This window comes from Thalassophryne amazonica, chromosome 23, assembly GCF_902500255.1.
Source record: "Thalassophryne amazonica chromosome 23, fThaAma1.1, whole genome shotgun sequence".
Taxonomy (NCBI): Eukaryota; Metazoa; Chordata; class Actinopteri; order Batrachoidiformes; family Batrachoididae; genus Thalassophryne; species Thalassophryne amazonica.
In genome coordinates, this window is record NC_047125.1 from 24,115,354 (window position 1) to 24,136,938 (window position 21,585).

The window sequence follows — 21,585 nt, forward strand, 5'->3', positions numbered from 1 at the left end:
TGGGATTAAACAGATTAAGGAGTGTTACTGCCTTTAAGGAAGGCCCACAACTGCTGAGAGCGCAGCGCGCTCCCAGCGCCGATGGACAGGCTGACACCCTGCACAAACAACCAGATCATTTCCAACGTGAAAGCTTTGTTGATCCGGGACCTCATCTGACTTTCACAAAAAGGCAGAAGATGTGGACATCAGCACTTTTTCCGGCACATTCTACCGTTACAGGAGTTTTTTTTCATGGAAAAAGAAGCTGAGGGACGGGCGACCATGCCGCTCTTGACGCGGCACAAAACCACCTCGGTGTTGGTCTCTCAGGACGGCTTTCAGACGGATTCCGGTTGCTTTTCTGTCGTGTGAATATCCGAGAAATTGAGCTTGAGCTGGACAAGCCCCAACATGTCCTGTGAGGCTTCATCACGGCGTTTCTTTTCGCCATGCAGCTCCGCCGCGACACGCGGAATTCCTCCGCCTTTGTTCCTCTTTCCATGACAAAAACTCCTGTAACAGTGAAATGTGCCGTTCATTTCTAAACTGGACGCTGTCTTGATCCGGTATGTCCTCTGACTAGCACAGGAATTGTGAAAAGACGTGGACATCAGCACTTTTTCCGGCACATTCTACCGTTACAGGAGTTTTTTTTTCATGGAAAAAGAAGCCGAGGGATGCGCCACCGTGCCGCTCTTGACGCGGCACAAAACCACCTCGGTGTTGGTCTCTCAGGACAGCTTTCAGACGGATTCCGGTTGCTTTTCTGTGCTTTTCTGTCTGCGCTCTCAGCAGTTGTGGGCCGTCCTTAAAGGGGCAGTAACACACCTTAATCTGTTTAATCCCCATAAAATCATCCCTGAAAGCCATATTACTTTTTCGAACGGTGTCCACCTGGAGGTCTCTTACAGTTTCTGGAAAAAAACTGATGCAGCAAAGATCCAAATCGTTCATTTATTCGCAATAAAAAAATAGACGAGAGGGGTGGACCACACCTCACTCAAAGCCTGCTCACAGGCGAATGAAGCAACCGACAGGCGTGAAAAAAAAAAAACACACATGCACATGAGGGTTCAAGCTTGGCTGACACAATCACACGTGATTCAAATCCATATGGTTTTTGAAAAAAATAATAAGGTCGGATACTTTTCTAACAGACCTTGTACTGTGTTTATTACATGGAAAACCACACAAAAAGATTGGGGCTTTTGTTTTTATTCAGTGAGTGCAAATATCCAGTTTATACGATGATGGTTTAGGTGATTTTTACTGTAGTTACTCAGGCTTTTATTACCGAGATGTCATCAGTAACCCGACTGATGACCACATTCTGCACCCATCCAGCCGCGAGGAAGCTGTAGGCATCCAAACTTTTATATGCCTTCAGGGCTTCTTGTGTGTAGGGTGACGGAGTGTTGATAAAGTAGTTGAAAATGTCTGGATACCACACGTCTGGCTTCCACTCAAAACTGATAAAACTGGTGAGCTTCTCGAGGGCAGTAATAATGACTTGGATTTATAGAGCGCTCTTCAAAACACCCAAAGTGCTTTACAAGTTGCATTATTAATTCCCTCACACATTGGTGGTGGTAAGCTAGTGTTGCCACCGCTGCCTTCGGGCAAATTGACGGAAGCGTGGGTGCCATTCTGCACCTATGGTCCTCACCTCATTCATACACAGACAAGGTGGGTTAAGTGCCTTGCCCAAGGACACAATGCCAATATGCAGATTTTTGACTGGTTGGGAGCCGGATTCAAACTGCTGACCCTTTGCTCTACCAACTGAGCTATTGCTGCCTACAATATTGTAGGGATCCAAATTGATTCTCTCTAAATACATCTTCTGATGTTCTGGATTGAGCGCTTTTGCTATATCGGACAAATTATCTTGCCCATCCACCGACGATCCAGCATCAGCCATGCTGTGGTATACAAGGAGGTTGCTGTCCAATATGGCTGCTTACACAAAACCGCGTGTTGCATGTGACGTCAGTGCACATTGTCTATTCTAACTCGTTACCTGTCGAAAACATTCGTAAACAGAAGGTAAAAGGCAAAAGACTCTGAAGGGTTTATATCTGGGAGACTTGCTACAAGATCGCCGCTTCAACAGCATGCGTTTGGATCAATTTTGGGAGCTGTGAAGCATGAAGCGAGTGATTTCTGTCAATGACATTTTCAGGATTTAATGTGACCAAAGTGAGTGTCCACCAGTCAGACATGTGACACACCAGTGCTTCCTGGAATTTGACAGCTGACACAGAATTAGTCGTGTAAGAAAAAACCACAACAGAGATTAATCAGTGATTGTTGCAGCGGCTTTGACCTGCCTGACAGACTACACAGCCTAAGAAAAAACAAAAAAAACAAACAAACGTGAATTACCGCAGTTGCTAAATGAAACTTCAGTAACATGTCTTCAGTATAAAAATGTAGTTGTCCGCCCCGACGTCTCCTCTTCTTACTCCCGACCTTCTGTCTTCTGTTGCTTGAGGAGGTCAAGGGCTAGCTTCTTGATGTACTCCTGGATGCTCCGTGTTTCATGCTGAATAGTGTCACTGACTCTCATTCATCACATTCAGGCTCTCTGGGTGGTGGACTTTGGATGGAACCGTCCAATACATTGTGAGGAGTTCAGGTGTCGTGACATCTGTGGCATCTATCTCTTCATTTGGCCATGTTATTATTCCAGCAGGATATCTGATGACTGGTGGGGCATACATGTTGATGGCTTGGATCTTATTTCTCCCAATGAGTTGGCTTCCCAGTACTTGCCTTACTCTCTGGAGGTATTTGGCTATGATTGTACCCCTTGCTTTCTCATCATGACTCCCACTGCCCTGTGGGATAATGACGGTACTTGGAACTGTCCTGTGTATTTGCAATCCGGCCTTCTGGTAACTTTGCCCCTGTCAGTTACAACCACCAAATGTGGCCACATTTGTAATGTGAGCAGGTGAAGAATAAATTTACTGTTTCACTTCTTTTGCAAACCCAAACTGCAACTGGAGTGTTTGATAGGGGTGAAAATAAAACTGCTGCCCAGTTGTCATCTGACTTTAAATATCAGGCATCAGAGGGTTCAGGGTGACTTCAGTGGTTGAAATTCTTAATAAGTGAAATTAATCCTAGTCTTTTGTGGGGTCACACTGTAATTGATGTTGAATATCTGTGGGATTAAGAGCCCAAATCCTGCCCAAACGCGCGCGCATGCACACACACACACACACTGAAGGACATGATGCACTCTGATAACAGATTAATTGTCTATTGACTATTGCTATCATATTCCCAGAATGCACCCTGCTGCATGTGTGATCACCGTCCACACCTTCTGGAATTTTTTTTTGGACGTGGTAAATCTCAAACAGACACAATGCGTAGATCGAGAATATGCTTGCGAAACACTTAAAAATGGGTCAATCAGCACCTTTTATCTGACATTATCAGCAACAGCCTTAAACATCTTAAAACTGGATCCTGGTTTTACCCATCTTGTAGTGACACGGACCCACAACAGGGGGCGCAAATGAACGGTCAATAGATGAGCCAAAAGGTAACAATTTAATGTTGTGAATGTGCACAGCGAATATACAGACAATCTCAGAATCTGATAGCAGTCAATACACAAAGGTGACGTGTGGGCAGGCTCGAGGATAGAAGACGTCTGTCCTGAGAAGAGCCGGAACCACACGATTTACACCGCCACCGAACCTGGTGAATACTGGAGCCGCCAAGTCCCGAATTCCCAGGTGATCACCGTCCCCGACTGTCGGATCTGGTACTGCTGGCGAGGAGTAAACAGTGAGATGTGGGTGTGTGCACACCCAGTAACCAAAACAGTCAGAAGGTGGAAAGTCACCTCCACCCCTAATCACACACTCGTGCAGCTCCTGTTAACCACTTATCTGGTTGGGGTATGAAGCAAAGCCGTCGCTGTTCACACCAAACGCCAATCCAGCAGATAAGGCTCACAACAGGAAAGCGGCTGCAAAAAGAGTTCAGACTATGACACAGTTTTCAGTACAGCAGAGAATATTACCTTCACAGGTAGATGATATCTCGGCAATGAGGTGGAGATGACGTCCGGGTTTTATGGAGTAGTAAGATGAAGTGTAGATGGGTGACAGCTGTCATGAGATAATGAGTGACAGCTGTCACCCCCGGCTGTGTCCGTGGCTGCAGCGCCCTCTCGTGCCCGAAGCCCGCACTTCAGGCAGGGCGCCCTCTGGTGGTGGGCCAGCAGTACCTCCTCTTCTGGCGGCCCACACAACACATCTGGCTGTTTTTGCCCAATGCACCTCAGCTCAGGTCCTTCTGTTAAAAAGAAAAATAAACAAAACAGACTCGGCTCTGGAGCATCATTAAACAAAGTCTAATCAGTTTGTTGTCATTATATGCCCTTACATGATGACAGTATTTATTACCTTGTGTGCAGGGAGTATTGTAACTAGGTTGCATTTTTATTGTGCTTTCATGCTCAAAGCACTTTACAGTAATGCCGCACTCACATTCACCAAACAACAACAACAAAAGTAATAAAATAAAATAAAATAACTTGCATTAGTGTCTCCAGATAATTAACTTTTGGAACATTTTGGTCCAACATCAAGCTAAACATAACTCATAAATCAGGTTTAGCATAATATCTCTGCTTGACACTTTATCAAAAGCTCATATTGATCAGTAAAATATTTTTTGATCAACTGGCATAAGTGACTTTATGATTACGTCACATATTAAGCCATATATATATATATATATATATATATATATATATAGTATAAAAAAGGACACCTTTGCATTTAAAACTCCTTAAATTATATAAAGTTAATAAAATGCAATAACTATGATACTGCATTTAGGGTTTGTTTTTTTTTATATGAATATGTAGCTTCTCTGAGGTCAACCAGATGTTTGTGGGGATCTGATTCAAACTGTAGGATCTAATGTGGTTTTTAAGCCACGACCTCAGAATTACTGACTCCGTGGAGATTCAATCTGCTTTCAGACTAAAGTGTTGTGAAAGTGACGTGACACGGACCCACAACAGGGGGCGTTAATGAACGGACAATGGATAAGCCAAAAAGTAACAATTTAATGTTGTGAATCGCACAACAACGTACAGACAATAACAATATGGTGGACTGTCAATCATACACCAGGTGACGTGTGGGCAGGCTCGACGATAGAAGATGCCTGGAGAGAGAAGAGCTGGATCCCCACACAGCTTCCACCACCAATGGAGCTGAAGAACACCGGAGCCGCCAAGCCCTGCACCCCAGGTGGCCGCTGTCTTCAGCAGTCAGATCCGGTACTGCTGGCAGAAAACAGAGACAGTCCAGATGAGTGTGAGTTCGCACACTCAGTAATCCCACAGTCTGTCTTAAGTAAAGGAGGGAGAACCTCCACCTCCAATCACACACACCCGTGCAGCTCCTGGTCAACCACTTATCTGAGTTGGGGTGTGAGGCGAAGCCGTCGCTGTTACACCAAACGCCAATCCTCCAGATAAGGAAACACTCCAGGAAAACGGCTGCAATAGAAGTTCAGGTTAAACACACACAGTGTCAGGCAGCAGAGAAATTACCTGAATGGTAGTTTATTTCTCGGCGAGGAGGTGGAGTTGCAGTCCGGTCTTTGTAGTGGTGATGATGGGTGACAGCTTGTGTTGATTGATGACAGCTATCACCTCCAGCAAAGCCGACGCCCTCTCGTGCTTGGAGCCCGCACTCCAAGCAGGGCGCCATCTTGTGGTGGTGGGCCAGCAGTACCTCCTCTTCAGCGGCCCACACAACATGAAGTTAGAGGTTCCAAGATATATTCAGGGCCCACCTCTTTACGAGCCTTAAGCGTCATTAATAACGTCTTAAAAGCAGTTTTTAAATGCACAAATAATTAGTGGAACGAGGCTGAATTTAGTGCAAACTCTCCTCTTCTGTCAGATCTTGTTAGAAGCTTGGCTGTGGTGTTTAAAGCTGCAGAGTGTAGGATTTGGTGTCATCTAGTGGTGAGGTTGAAGACTGTGTTATACAGTTGCCACACAGTTTCCCTTCATGTTTTCGCTTTTTTTGGTGATGGCGATTCGTGCTCTCTTGCCTTTGAGCGTGATAAGTAATGTGTATGATCTCCATTTCACCAAAATGAGGATTCTCATTTTAAGCTGCACTTGCAACCAGAAGACAGTATACAGGGGAGGAACCACTGATTCTTCTTTTTTCTTCAGTTTTCCAACTGTGCTACAAAACACGAAAGATTAATTAAATATGTCTCATTTGGGCTCCTGTATCGACATATCAGCCTCCAAGAGAGGGCTCCCATGTAGATATTTCATTCTAAGCAGTTGAAAACACATCGATTTGTTGTTGCAAGTAATTACACACTATTGAACAGATGGTTGGTTATGAATGCGAGATTGCATTTTTGATTAAAAAAAAAACGCGCCCTTAAATTCTACACACTGTAGCTTTGAATACTAGTAAAAGTATAATTCCACTTTACACCTTCAAACAGTTCTGGGAGGAAGACTGAACTACAACCGTTATTTGATGACTGAATTTTAACCATAATTTTAGAAAAAATCTGGTTACAGGTAAATATTTGAAAATAAACAGGATCAACAGGATTACAGTGTGAAAAATGACAATGACCTCACATATGTTTTACAGTAACAATTAAATTCACTCAGCTCTGGACAAGAATCAAAGGCATCTTGTTTGAGTTGAATGGGCACTAAATGATTAGCAGTATGCTTTTGGATAATGGGGTCCAAGGGGCCTACTAAAGCAGAGTGGGAGGAGCAAGAGATCATGAAAACAACAGCCAGTGGGTTTAATTCCTTATTATGGCCAAGTGTTGAGGTTTCATGCAAGACATTAAACCCATAAGTTGCTCAACCATGGGACACATCAACTCCAACAACCCCCACACATGCATGAGATAAAGATGTAGATGGGGGGGAAAAATGGATAACGTGATTCATTAGTGGAATGGAAATTTCCATCACAAGGGCAATGCAAACGCTGTACCTACCTACTGTATAGTCTATATAGGCTCTGTGGCCTGTTGGTGCCTTTGCTTATTCTTAATTTCATAGTGTGAAGCAAATGAGAATCCAGGACCCCCCCTGGATGGGAAGCCAGTCCAATGCAGGTTACTTCCCCGGGCTAATGGTGGTACTGCTTTACAGATGTGTTGACTGGGACAATGCAGATTAAGTGTCTTGCTCAAAACCACAGGGAGGTAGCATAAGGGGGATTCAAAACTCTGGTCTACATATTGGCAGGCCAGCTCCTTATCCACAGAGGTGTTTTTGCTTGTCTCCAGTGAAAAGTTTATCTCAATAATGTCTAAAAAAATGGAGCCCAAGTTGAAAAATCACAACGTTCCTTTCAAAAGGTCTTTTTCCACAATTGCCTTAGTTTCCTATCTGACAGGGACTTGAAGAGAAGACCCAGTGGTCACAAGCCCACTTCTTTAATTTTTTTTTTTTTTTTTTGCCTTCTGCCATTTCAATTGGGGTCACAGTGGTGGAGCCAAGTGTTTATTTGGCACAAATGTCCTTCCTGAAGCAACTCTCGACATACAAGGAGATTTGAACAACACCAAGAATGATTCTACTTGTCATTTTTGCATCAACATAAAATGAAATTTCCATTTCTGTTGTTTAGATAACACCTGTGTGCAGGCAGCAGCTACCCAGTACGTCCTTGTGTCTCTCAGCATCATTATCAAACATAGCGTGTGGAGGCGGAGTCACCTCAACCCCTCTGTGGGTACATGTGTTAAACAGCACATGGCTTGCTGTGTGGTCCGAGGTTTAATTTGGGATTAGTACTCAGGATATTGCAGATTAGCCCACTCCACAGTTGACCTTCTGCGTCTCATCAGCCAGTGATGGATAAGCTGTTTTTCCTAGTTTAACTGCTGAGGCCGTGACCTCGAATGAAAAGCATTGCAGTATGTTGTGTAAAACGGTCATCATCAAAGGGAGGATTACCCACTCACGCTTGATGACTTTACAAACCCCAAGGATCAAACTAATGAGTTTCAATTCTTCATAAAGTTAGTGGAAGCACAGACAAAATATTTATGTTGTAACAGTTTACTGTCACTTTCATCATTCTGAATTGTCAAGATAATTACACAACTTTTCCCAGTAAGATATTACTTGTTTCAAACACTATTTTTGAAACGAGAAGTACTCGGAGAGCGCAAACCTCCGCCAAGGCCATAGGGTCACTGACGTCACATGGAATACCCTTTGGCAAAGAGACTTCTTCCACGTCGTTTCATGCATCTACCGTCATGTTTAAGATTCAGTGGTTAAACCCTTAGATCTTCAGCAAATGTATTTATAAGAGAAACTGCATGAACTACACAAGTTTTTTTTTTTTTATTTTCTAATAAGTTTATTCAATAAGAAGAAACAAATGCTAAATTATTGTTGTGTCTTAACTTAATTTTTGTTCAGCCTCTGTGACCAAAAATGTTGAAATTGGCCCTATCCTGCAATGACAAAGAATCCTTAAAAAAATTACTGGATCCGGATCATGTTCCAGATCATTACCAAACTTTAATGACTTCTAAATTAGGCCAAGATACACCCCTGGTAAAAATTTCATTGAAATCCGTTGAGGATTTTTTGAGTAATCCAATGTTGGTTTGTTAGCAGGATTGTAGATTCTCCTTTATGATGCCACAAGGCAAAGAAATGTTTCCCTTCACTTTTAGCATGTCTTCTGTTCCACACATTGCCAAAAAAGAAAGAGACAAAGTGGGGAATGTGTTTATATATATATATATATATATATATATATATATATATATATATCTCAACACAAAATTTAACTTTTCATTGATCCAAACACAATCTGCCAAGCTTTGACAAAATCTGCCCTCAACTTTGAGATATTCTATATACAACAAGCAACCTCCAGCCTTCCTCTGGAGGTGTGTGAAGTCTGTCCACTCTTTGGCTGAAGTCAGAAAACAAAGTGTATATGCTAGAAATGGTCTTTAAAAAAAAAAAAAAAAAAATTGTGGTTTGAGTGCCAACTGCATTATTCAAATGGTGCAATTTGCCACTTGTAAATAAAATAAAAATGAATTTGTATGTGCAACCCATCAGTCCAGCCAAAGACCACAGTCACCCTTTCTGAGTGTTTGCTGATTTTGCTGAGTAAATATCAGGACCTGCCTCTTATTTGGTCATACTGTGCGCGTTCATGAACGCTTGATGCTAAAGTGTATTTAAACCTGTGCTTTCTATGCAGAGCCCCAGCTCAAAGGCATCGTCACGCGGCTCTACTGCAGACACGGCTTCTACCTCCAGATGCAGCCGGACGGCACCATGGAAGGCACAAAGGACGAAAGCAGCTCCTTTTGTAAGTGATGGTGTTGTTGTTGTTGCAGATGTTCCATTTTACAGTCCGATACTTCTCACACTTCACCCGCTTCTTTGCCAAACACAGAAAAACACTCGAGGGGATTTGTAGTTGGATGGTCTTACATTAGAACATCCTGGCAGCGTGTGAACGCACGATGACACCATTATGGCTTGTGGTTTGATGTCACTGGAGGATCAACCAGGCTGAAAATGGATGCGCTCTCAGTGAGCTGCTTTGGGTGAATGCCAGTTACAAGGGATTAGCTCATGTTATGTAACACACCCAGCAGAGGCCAGATGCTTCAAACTCAAGACTGAAGAATGCAAAATATAAGAAGAATAACGCATAGGCATCAAGGCATGCATTTTTGACAAGCCTACAGGTGAGGCCGGGGAGCTGCGGAAATGCCTTGGGTCCTGGACGGAATCCAACCAGTAAGACAGCTGCACCATCCTCACTTTTCAAGGTAGCCATCTATTTGCAACAGCTAGGGGAAAAGTGGGTTGGACTTCTCCAGCTGCTGGGGTCCTCAGCACTGAGGCACCTATGTGCTAGATCAGGCTCAGAGAAAAAAAAACACTGAGAATATCATAGCTAACATTCCCACATGACGCAAGTGGTACTCCTCATCACAGTCTCCCGAAGTAACCATTGCATTTGGCACAAAGTCCTTCCAGTGCTATCCAAGGATCCTCCGAAGACACCAAGTACTACAGACATCCACACTCACCACCTTAGCTCACTGCTTACATCCAAGTCTGCCCTGTTTATGTACTGGGAACTGACTTTCAATGAGAAGTCTTCCGCTTTTACTAAATCTATAAATAAGATTTGTGAGGGTGTTTAAGTTTAGCGATAACACACACACTCACTCTCCAGGTTTGGATGAGCCTCCTCCAGTAGTAGTGAGGGAGGTGTGAGGCAACAAGACCCACAACCAACCACCTTCGCCAGCAGCCATGTTACCATCATCAATTTTTATTTATTTATTTTATCAATTTTATTTATATAGCGCCAAATCACAACAAACAGTTGCCCCAAGGCGCTTTATATTGTAAGGCAAGGCCATACAATAATTACGTAAAAACCCCAACGGTCAAAACGACCCCCTGTGAGCAAGCACTTGGTGACAGTGGGAAGGAAAAACTCCCTTTTAACAGGAAGAAACCTCCAGCAGAACCAGGCTCAGGGAGGGGCAGTCTTCTGCTGGGACTGGTTGGGGCTGAGGGAGAGAACCAAGAAAAAGACATGCTGTGGAGGGGAGCAGAGATCAATCACTAATGATTAAATGCAGAGTGGTGCATACAGAGCAAAAACAGAAAGAAACAGTGCATCATGGGAACCCCCCAGCAGTCTAAGTCTATAGCAGCATAACTAAGGGATGGTTCAGGGTAACCTGATCCAGCCCTAACTATAAGCTTTAGCAAAAAGGAAAGTTTTAAGCCTAATCTTAAAAGTAGAGAGGGTGTCTGTCTCCCTGATCCGAATTGGGAGCTGGTTCCACAGGAGAGGAGCCTGAAAGCTGAAGGCTCTGCCTCCCATTCTACTCTTACAAACCCTAGGAACTACAAGTAAGCCTGCAGTCTGAGAGCGAAGCGCCCTATTGGGGTGATATGGTACTATGAGTTCCCTAAGATAAGATGGGACCTGATTATTCAAAACCTTATAAGTAAGAAGAAGAATTTTAAATTCTATTCTAGAATTAACAGAAAGCCAATGAAGAGAGGCCAATATGGGTGAGATATGCTCTCTCCTTCTAGTCCCCGTTAGTACTCTAGCTGCAGCATTTTGAATTAACTGAAGGCTTTTCAGGGAACTTTTAGGACAACCTGATAATATGAATTACAATAGTCCAGCCTAGAGGAAATAAATGCATGAATTAGTTTTTCAGCATCACTCTGAGACAAGACCTTTCTAATTTTAGAGATATTGCGTAAATGCAAAAAAGCAGTCCTACATATTTGTTTAATATGCGCTTTGAATGACATATCCTGATCAAAAATGACTCCAAGATTTCTCACAGTATTACTAGAGGTCAGGGTAATGCCATCCAGAGTAAGGATCTGGTTAGACACCATGTTTCTAAGATTTGTGGGGCCAAGTACAATAACTTCATCCATGTCTTTATGTCTGTAAGACAATCCTGCAGTTTAGCTAATTGGTGTGTGTCCTCTGGCTTCATGGATAGATAAAGCTGGGTATCATCTGCGTAACAATGAAAATTTAAGCAATGCCGTCTAATAATACTGCCTAAGGGAAGCATGTATAAAGTGAATAAAATTGGTCCTAGCACAGAACCTTGTGGAACTCCATAATTAACCTTAGTCTGTGAAGAAGATTCCCCATTTACATGAACAAAATGTAAACTATTAGATAAATATGATTCAAACCACCGCAGCGCAGTGCCTTTAATACCTATGGCATGCTCTAATCTCTGCAATAAAATTTTATGGTCAACAGTATCAAAAGCAGCACTGAGGTCTAACAGAACAAGCACAGAGATGAGTCCACTGTCTGAGGCCATAAGAAGATCATTTGTAACCTTCACTAATGCTGTTTCTGTACTATGATGAATTCTAAAACCTGACTGAAACTCTTCAAATAGACCATTCCTCTGCAGATGATCAGTTAGCTGTTTTACAACTACCCTTTCAAGAATTTTTGAGAGAAAAGGAAGGTTGGAGATTGGCCTATAATTAGCTAAGATAGCTGGGTCAAGTGATGGCTTTTTAAGTAATGGTTTAATTACTGCCACCTTAAAAGCCTGTGGTACATAGCCAACTAATAAAGATAGATTGATCATATTTAAGATCGAAGCATTAATTAATGGTAGGGCTTCCTTGAGCAGCCTGGTAGGAATGGGGTCTAATAGACATGTTGATGGTTTGGATGAAGTAACTAATGAAAATAACTCAGACAAAACAATCGGAGAGAAAGAGTCTAACCAAATACCGGCATCACTGAAAGCAGCCAAAGATAACGATACGTCTTTGGGATGGTTATGAGTAATTTTTTCTCTAATAGTTAAAATTTTATTAGCAAAGAAAGTCATGAAGTCATTACTAGTTAAAGTTAAAGGAATACTCGGCTCAATAGAGCTCTGACTCTGTCAGCCTGGCTACAGTGCTGAAAAGAAACCTGGGGTTGTTCTTATTTTCTTCAATTAGTGATGAGTAGTAAGATGTCCTAGCTTTACGGAGGGCTTTTTTATAGAGCAACAGACTCTTTTTCCAGGCTAAGTGAAGATCTTCTAAATTAGTGAGACGCCATTTCCTCTCCAACTTACGGGTTACCACTGGCAATCATTGTCAAGGTGGCCACTGGATGGCTGGGGGCCTACCCGAACCTCAAAGAGATTGACCAGGTGCAGTTCCATCCAGAGATGGGAGTGCGTGTTTTCTTCTGCAGGCCTCCCATCTTGTGCACCAGCATGGACTCCCAAAATCTCCCAAAATTTCCTGTATTGTCTATTGTGTTGGTAGCATGGCACAGGCCAGGGTCACCCACTTTGAGTCTGGTCTGCTTGAGGTTTCTTCCTCAAATCATCAGAGGGAGTTTTTCCTTATCACTGTGGCCTGTGTGCTTGCTCTGGCGGTTGGTGGGGTTGGACCTTGCTTGTGTGGGGCGCCTTGAGGGAGCTTTGTTGTGACTTGGTGCTATATAAATGAAAATAAATTGAAAAATTGAACTGAAATTGTTTCACACTTATTTACAAATTTCAATTTCAATTTATTTCATTTTATATATCACCAAATCACAACAAAGCTGCCTCAAGACACTTCACAGCACAAGTAAGCTCTAACCTTACCAACTCCTAGAACAAGCACATAGACGACAGTAGTAAGGAAACACTCCCTCAAATGATAATGAGGAAGAAACCTCAAGCAGACCAGACTCAGAGGGGTGATCCACTGCTTTGTCCATTCTAACAGTTACAAAATTTTTACAAAGTTTTACAAAGCTGAAAAAACAGAAAACAGGAAATCAAAACAACATCTGCTGCATCAGCTTCAAGGTCAAGGTGTCTTTATTGTCCTCGGGGCAATTTGTTATGTCATCAGCAGAGAGAACACATTCATACATACATAGACTTAAACATAACATGATCTTAACTATAACAAGAAACATTGTATTTAATAATACAATATAAACTAATATGTTCAGGCATGGCATCTCGCGGTCAGTCCAGCATCCTGTTGTCTGCAGATGCCAATCCTGTGCAATGCCCTCCGCACTGCATTAGCTCATGTTTTGATAATGTGTGAGAATGATAATTTGAATGTACTACAGATCTTGGTGAAACTCTGTTGTACCTGTATTAATGGTACATTTCCACCAGGTGGACATATTGCTCCATTTCAAGAATCTTGAGTATGGGCTGCTGGGACACCACCAAGGACAACTAACCTGTTGCTTATATTAGTACATAGATGAGAACCATAGGCAACAATACCATGGTACAAATAATGTCAGATCTTTATCTAGAGATCATATAATTGAACAATCTTCACTGCTTTGAAACTGTTTTATACCATGACATCAATAACAACCCATGCCTAAATGAAGCAGCAGATTCAAGCACCAAAATGAATTTGAGTAATCGTGTTTAGAAAGGAGCCATTTGAGGTTGCTGAAGCATCTAACTAGGATGCCTGCTAGAAATGTAAAAATGAGGTAGATCCAGAATACACTGGAAGGTCTACACTTCCCATGAGGTCTAGGAACACCCAGGAATCCCTCAGGATGTGGTCAGGGAGATGGATATCTGGTTCCCCTTACTTAAATGGCAACTGTTCAACTTCACCTGAAATAGCGCAAAATATATATACAGTTTGAGACTTGACTAAAAAGATTTTTCAGAGTAAACGTAAAATGTAATTTAAAGTGGTTTCCAGCCAGTCTGCGCTATAATGTAAAACTCCACAGTCTACTCACACAGCTATTTATACCCTCAATATTCTGTGCAGCCACATAGATGATTGCAGCGCTGACTGATACTCAGTAACAATGACTCCAGTCACACCCCTTCTCATACAGAATAGGTAAATAATGTGAATGGGATAAGGGCACAGGATTTATGAGCTGTCAGGGAATTACCTGTCACCTACCTCACTATCCCCTCAAAAAGCAGAGTCCAGGAGAGGAATGGGCCACAGCCAGGATTGATGGAAATACAGTCGCTATAAAATGAATTGCAAGTCAAAACCACACAAACACTTTGTAAGATGACCCTCCACTGTCTGATATTTAATACCCTGTCACACCAGCACCGTTATGCAATGGCATTCTTCGCTTCTACATGAAAATGAGCCCTGCTTGAATTCAGATGTGCCCTATGTGATGATTTTGTATTTAACACGAAAATGTTTAAAGTGCAGCATGCTGTGATGTTTCCTTCAGTGTAGGTGTGTTAATGTGTAGGCAGATTGAGATCAGAGTACTCATACCAATGTTAATGAAGAGCATTTCCATCCAAACATCTGCCTATCACATCATCCTCTCTTACCCAAGTTATATAACTGGTATGGTGTATATATATATATATATATATATATATATATATATATATATATATATATATATATATATATATATATATATATATATATATATATATATATATATATATACACACACACACACACACAGTATACTGTATTGTCTGTTCCTAATATAATACAGCTGTAATTACAAGGTGACTCCTTCCCCTTTTTCAATATATATTTTTGTAAAATGGCTATCTGAAAACCTAATATCTTTTATATAAAGAACATGAAAAATGTAGCTGATAAAAGCCCACTTTATGGGTTGCTGGTGATTTGTTTTTTGAACCACTTACTGAAAAAGTTCCCTGTCAATATATCTCTAGTGGAAGCAGCTGCGTTAAAGACCACATTAAGCTTTTCTCACTGTGTTAACAGTATTGGACTGGTTTTTTTGACTCACTTTCTTGTCACTTTGCAATCTGTCACATTGTTATTTCATGGCTACTTGAGAGTTGTTTGATGATTACTTCATTTTTCAGTGTGACCTTAAAGTTTTCATAACAATGGCTCCCCATGTTTTTTCCTTGAAAAAAGCACTGGCATTATGCTTTGGAGTGTTTCTATGATTCAGCTGCTCTCAACCCATAATTTGTTGTTTCAATAACTGCTAACAACAAGATTATAATGTGTACATTTACGAAAAACATTTGCACTCCATCCAACTGCTTCTGCAGAATGTTAGAGAGGTGGGGCACTCCAGTCTTGGGAGGCACATGTTATATGAATATTTGGTGCCACCTAGTGTTTCATATGTATTGACATGTACCAGTCTAGACCCTGGATATAGATGACTCCCATTTTTGTCCGATTTAGTTCGAAGACATAACGCTCATATTTGGAACAACATGGTGTATAGATATGTACTGCAAAACTCTCAAAGCCTGCTCTTTAAGGAAAACGTCCAGAAATCCCTAAATTAGCTACCACAATGTTGAATCCAAGTAAAGGTAGCATACTGCCACATGTATTCTGATGCCTAGACCTTTACAAAGACAACCTCAATTGTAAGTTTGAGTTTGTTTGTTTTTTTTGTTTTTTTACCCCCTCCATGGAGATTCTCAGTCCAAAATCTGCTAACTTTATGTTTCCATCCAAGCTGGTGTTTTGACAGAATTATTGCTGTGTTACCACATTGGGGATATCCTGTAATACAATATTGATCTCTTTGGGAGGGTTGAATGGAGTCCAGGGACTCTACCTGATCACAGTATGTGATGTTTTTGGTCAGTAATCATGCAAGGGATGACCCCATACGGGTAGAGGTGTGTGTGTGTGCGAGTGCGTGCGTGCTTTTCGAGGCTCAGCAGTAGAGGACAACAGCAGTCTTTTGTACTCATGTTTCGACTATTTTTACACTACATATTTAAAACTAATAAATGAGTCTTGTGCTTATTTGTTGCTTTTGGCCATTTAGATATCAACACCAGATGTGCTGTAAGGCATCATTATAATCGCCCTTAAATTCAGTTTTGCATTAAAAAAAAAAAGAGATCTGTCCTGGAGCATCCCAGGGTTTGTGGCATATAAGTTGGGCAACCAATATGAAGACCTGTCTTCAGTTCCATGCATTTGTGCCAAGCTACTTGTCTGTGTCTTTGGACAAGACACTTCATCTGCATCATCCAACACCACCCAGGAGTAAATAGGTACCAGTTTTGGCTGGGGAAGTAACCTGCTTTGGAGTAGTATGACATCCAAATTGGTATTGTTGTGTTCAGGGGCAGGTATTCTGGCACTCGTTGACATTTGAATCCTTCCTGAATCTACCCAGAAAAAGGTAGATGTAAGTTGGTGCCCTCTGAACTCACATGTGAGGGATGTGAGACAAACTTATGTTTTAAATATCACAAAGGTGGGCCGTTTTTACATGGTGGCATACATTTGAACCATAATAAGGAGGAAAGGGTATTTCCCTCTAATGTCAAGTAAGTGAGATTAATTTCTCAGGCAAATATCTTGCGTTTCCAGTCATCTGGTAAATGCCATGGACACACAGACAAATGGATACTCACACAGACACAGCCTATTTCTATAGCTCCTGCACGGTGGTACAGGAGCTAAAAATCAACATAAGATAACACCACTGTTTGGCATTTTGTCTTAATACTAAGGAGAAAGAACCATTTGGCTCCACGTCTGAAATAATTTGAATAATTCACAGTTTGGGGTTCTAAGCATTCAATTTAAATCCAATGCAAACCACAGTGTCCTCTTCATGGTCTACTTTTGTAGAATACCCTAAGGACAGAACATGTACAAGAGCAAATACATGAATGTTCAAGGAAACGTGCTGAAAGTCCAAACCTACTGCAAATACTCTCACATGATTTAGGACCGCAAAAGAGTTCAGTATGGTTCACACAACTATTTGCAGATATGTATTTGATATAAAAACCAATTTCAACAAGAAATCCAGCATTGGATTTACCAGAAAGCAAGTAACTCTGAAGTTAGTTATACGCTCACCATCCCGACTGGGAAGCATGACAGAGACAGTATTTTGCTGTGGGGATGCTTCCCTGCTGCAAGGCCTGGGAAGCTTGTTAGGGTAGAGAGGAAGATGGATGCAGTAAAATACTTTAAAATCCTCGAGGAAAATATGGCACAGTCTGCAAACTAACACACAAACAAAACAGGCTGAGTAAGTATGTTTTCCAACAAGACAACATTAAGTATGAAGCTAAGTTTTAAGAGAGTTGTAAGAGACAAACAGGTAAACTGGTTTGTGACTGATCATCCCGATTGTCTTAGTCTATCAAGACAATCAGGATGTCAATCAATCTGCTTAAGTAGCAGAGATGAAACTGTCAAGCTGCAGTTCTTGCATATTTGAGCAACCTTCAGAATAAGAGGATCAGGAACAAGGCGGGCAAGATAAACACAACTGAGCACACGAGACGAGCGGCTGGCACAGGAAGAGAGGAAAGACAACTGAGGGTATGGAGGTGGTGAAGCAGCTGGCACGCTGCTAATGACTCCTCAATCACTGCGTCTCCCCCCTCTGGTGGGAGGTTAGAGGAGCTGCCGTCTCTTCGTCCCTCACTGCACATCCCTCCTTCTCCGTTTTTGGCTCTCGTAGCCTGTTATGTAATAAAGCTGGGACAGAAATGAAGGATGGAAACAGAGGAGAGGTGCAGAACTTGATGTACTGCTTAATTACTGGAGACGAGGGTGCTGTTTAAGTTTTTTCTTTTTAAACATGCTGGAGCCACTTTGCAGTCTTTGTGTTGTTTTTAATTGACAAAGTCTCAAGGGTCCAACATGATGATGAATATGTTTGTAAAAGAGTGACTTGAATGGAAGTACAAGGAAAGAGACAGAGGGGGCACTGGAGACACGGTGGATGGATCGAGTAAAGGAAGACGAGGGAGACGGGTGAGATGGCAGAAGTTATATTATCAGGTTGTGAAGAGCCTTTTAGATGGACAGACACGTGGGAAAAAGCTTATGGACTCGTGAGCTTGTTGGACTGAGGTGTTTGATGATGCCGGTACCTTTGTAAAAGAATGAAAGTCCAAGAGTTTAGAGTTTGGTTGTGATACTTGGAACCTAACCAGTGACTTAAGGGACAACTGGATGCCTTTGGTACTAGATGTCTCTGGTGGATCTTTCAACACAGCTGGAATAACTGTGTCAAATGAGCCAGATGAGAATCACATTCATTGCGAGGGCTACGACATTCTGGCCATGAGGCGCATTTCTCTGGGAATGACCCAGCATGCAGACACTTCAGTGTTCAGGACCACAGTGTGGAGAAGGCCTGGGGACATACACGTTTCACCTGGTTGCAGCAGAGCCATGGCATCTTTCGAAAGGTGGAGATGGATGTTTGTTTGCGTAGTGTGGTAGATCAGCCCAGTCTCAGGCTTTTTTCATGCTCCTGTCACAAAATGAGTCACATTTTCATGATGCGGTTTGTTTATTTTATTATTTCTAACCCTGTCCTTTCCCTTAACCCTAATCATAATCCCAACAGACCCCCCACGTCTCCACGCATTTCGTGATACCGTCACGAAATTAATTTGTGCTTTTGTCACGGTATCACAAACTAATAGATTCATTTACTTTTCGTGATACCATCACAAACTGGCATGAGATTGGTTTGGGTGGATGCAGTATCATATGTAGCACCAGCACATGCTCACAGACGTAGTACATCGTATCAAAGATTTCTAGTCATCGCCTTTAATTACTGGCTGCCATCCAAGTCTCGAAAGACCTGGTATTGGCTTTGCAAAAAAACAGCTCTGCCCAGAGATTTTATGCGTCCATATGGTCTTCTCAAGCATTTCTCAGATGATGAGGACCCAGAGACGTGAATGTCACTGCCGAGATAAATGAATATTCAACATTTGCACCACATACAGATACTTTATGACTGCCTAGTCCAGGAAGTCATTTAAAGCCTGGATCTTTACCAATAGTTTGTAAATTTGACACGGGTAAATGCATGGCTTTAACAATATGCGAGATTTAACAAAACATAAGTTATGTTAAAAAGATACTGAACACCTCATTGGAAGTGGACATCATTTGTCTTCATGAGCCACGTTCCCCACACCGCCTATTGCACACGGTACATCATGTCACTAACTGTGAAGTTGGATTTTTTTGTCTTTTAATTTTAAGTCTGGGAGAGCAGACAGTTGTCTCAAAGGAGTCAAAGTACAATTTTTTTGAATTGAATCTGGATTCTGGGAGAGGTAGAGAGCGCCAGATCCAGCATGAGGCAAAACAGCATGAGAAGGTAAAGAAGGAAAAACGGGAGGATAAAAGGCGCGTGTGAGGCAGATATTTAATTTCAACACGTGCGTCTGGAAGCCGCGAGGAGGGGCCCCATTCGCTGACTTTTATCCGTTGTAATTACCGTATCCCGCTGTTAGAGGGAAATTTGACTTTATCTCTCTGGCCCGGAACTCCTCTGCTCCCCCCCCATACTCTCTTCCTCCTCAGAGTGCAGATAGAAAGAAAAAAGTTTGTCGCATGAAAGGCAAATGAGGGGAAACTTCAGAGCTGCTACATTCTGAGGGGGGAGGAGGAAAAAAACAGCGAACCTCGAGAGTGTAGATAAAACAAAGATGTGGCAGAGGGTAGAAAAAAACAGATAGAGATGAGCGAGAGAGTGATTACGAAAAAGAAGAGGAGGCTGCAGGGTAAGACAGGACGAAGATGAATGGACACGGATGGACAAGTATTGGTTTCATGGTAGAGAATGACAGACGAGAACGAGGGAATTGCAAGTGAACAAATAAGGAAGACAAATGGACTGACGTATTTAAAACATACACACACACACACACAAAGATAGGAGAAAGGTTAATTCATGACAAGGAGGAGCCAAAAGACAGGAGACGCCATTAAAAGAGAAGACGGGATAGACAGATGGACTGAAAGGAAGACTGATAAAGATGGGGAGAGATCAGTTATGGAGAGGAAAGCCTGGGGGGGGGGGGGGGGGGTGTAGACGTTAAATAAGAGGAGAGTGAGGCGAGTTCACTTGTCCTCAGCATCAGACCACAAAGGAAATGAGGCTACAAGTCATTTAATCTTTCACTGAGTCTTTAACACATTTTTTACAACACGAACAGAACCGCGAGCCACTTCCATTTGCTGCCTGTGCAAATCAAATTGTTTTTACAGCTATATTAATTGAAGCGACATTTTACAGATCCCCGCGTAGTAACCATGCACATTATTTAACGTTTTGAAACTGTGGTGAAATGACGGAGAACGGTCCAGAGTCGAAGGCGGAGCTCCGCCCGTGATGCAAAGTGCAGGCATCCAAATACCTTTTTGACATGAATGTCTAAGTACTAATTAAGTAGCTTTCACACCTGGATCTTTTGGTAGAGAGTTTTTGTGGGTTGGGACTCGACACAACTTGTGAATGGGGCTGAGTCTGGTGTTCTGACTTGGGGGCTTGTTTGTACTCGTAGCTGCCTCAGCTTGACTTGTGCTGGGCTCAGAGTATACACTTGGCACAACCGTCACGCCAAGCACAGAAAGATTTTCCCTGTATTATCCAAAGTCAAATACAAGTTCGACAGGACACCAGGCTTGTCTCAGGTTGTCCCAAAGTTGAGTGTGGGTTGGGTCGAGGTAATTCAGAATTTGACCAAGTTCCAGGGAGAAAACAAACAAACAAAAACTTTTTGATTTGTACTGAGCTGTGTTAAGTAGTGTGCCTGCTCAGGGGGATCTGATGTAGAAAGTGGCCAGGAAACAAAAAAAATCAGCCAAGGGATACACAAAGTTGAAACTTAGCTGAATCTGGTGTCAAACTGTGAAAATCTCAGCCATCTGTGAGAGTTAATTTTCATACATGTACTGATGTTATGTCTTGGCCTTAGACTCAGTTGACTTCTTCAAAGTGGTAAAAATAGTTTATTAGGGTTGGGCAATATCTACTTAATTTTTATGTCATCATGTCTGCCACGGCACATCATGCAAAAAGCTCTTTTTGCTACCTTTGGATGAGTGATCAAAGTAAAAATTGAACTGAACATGTAGACCTACAACCCCTGGCAAAAATTATGGAATCACCGGCCTCGGAAGATGTTCATTCAGTTGTTTAATTTTGTAGAAAAAAAGCAGATCACAGACATGACACAAAACTAAATTCATTTCAAATGGCAACTTTCTGACTTTAAGAAACACTATAAGAAATC

The 21,585-nt window shown here is 42.0% G+C and overlaps 1 protein-coding gene across 1 annotated transcript in view; it reads left to right on the forward strand.

The window, feature by feature from the left end:
- Positions 1-21,585, forward strand: part of fgf11a (fibroblast growth factor 11a) — a 95,813-nt gene that overhangs the window by 43,592 nt on the left and 30,636 nt on the right. The window contains exon 2 of the mRNA XM_034164871.1: positions 9,258-9,368. Coding sequence (XP_034020762.1) covers positions 9,258-9,368 — 111 coding nt within the window. The remainder of the gene's footprint in view (positions 1-9,257; positions 9,369-21,585) is intronic.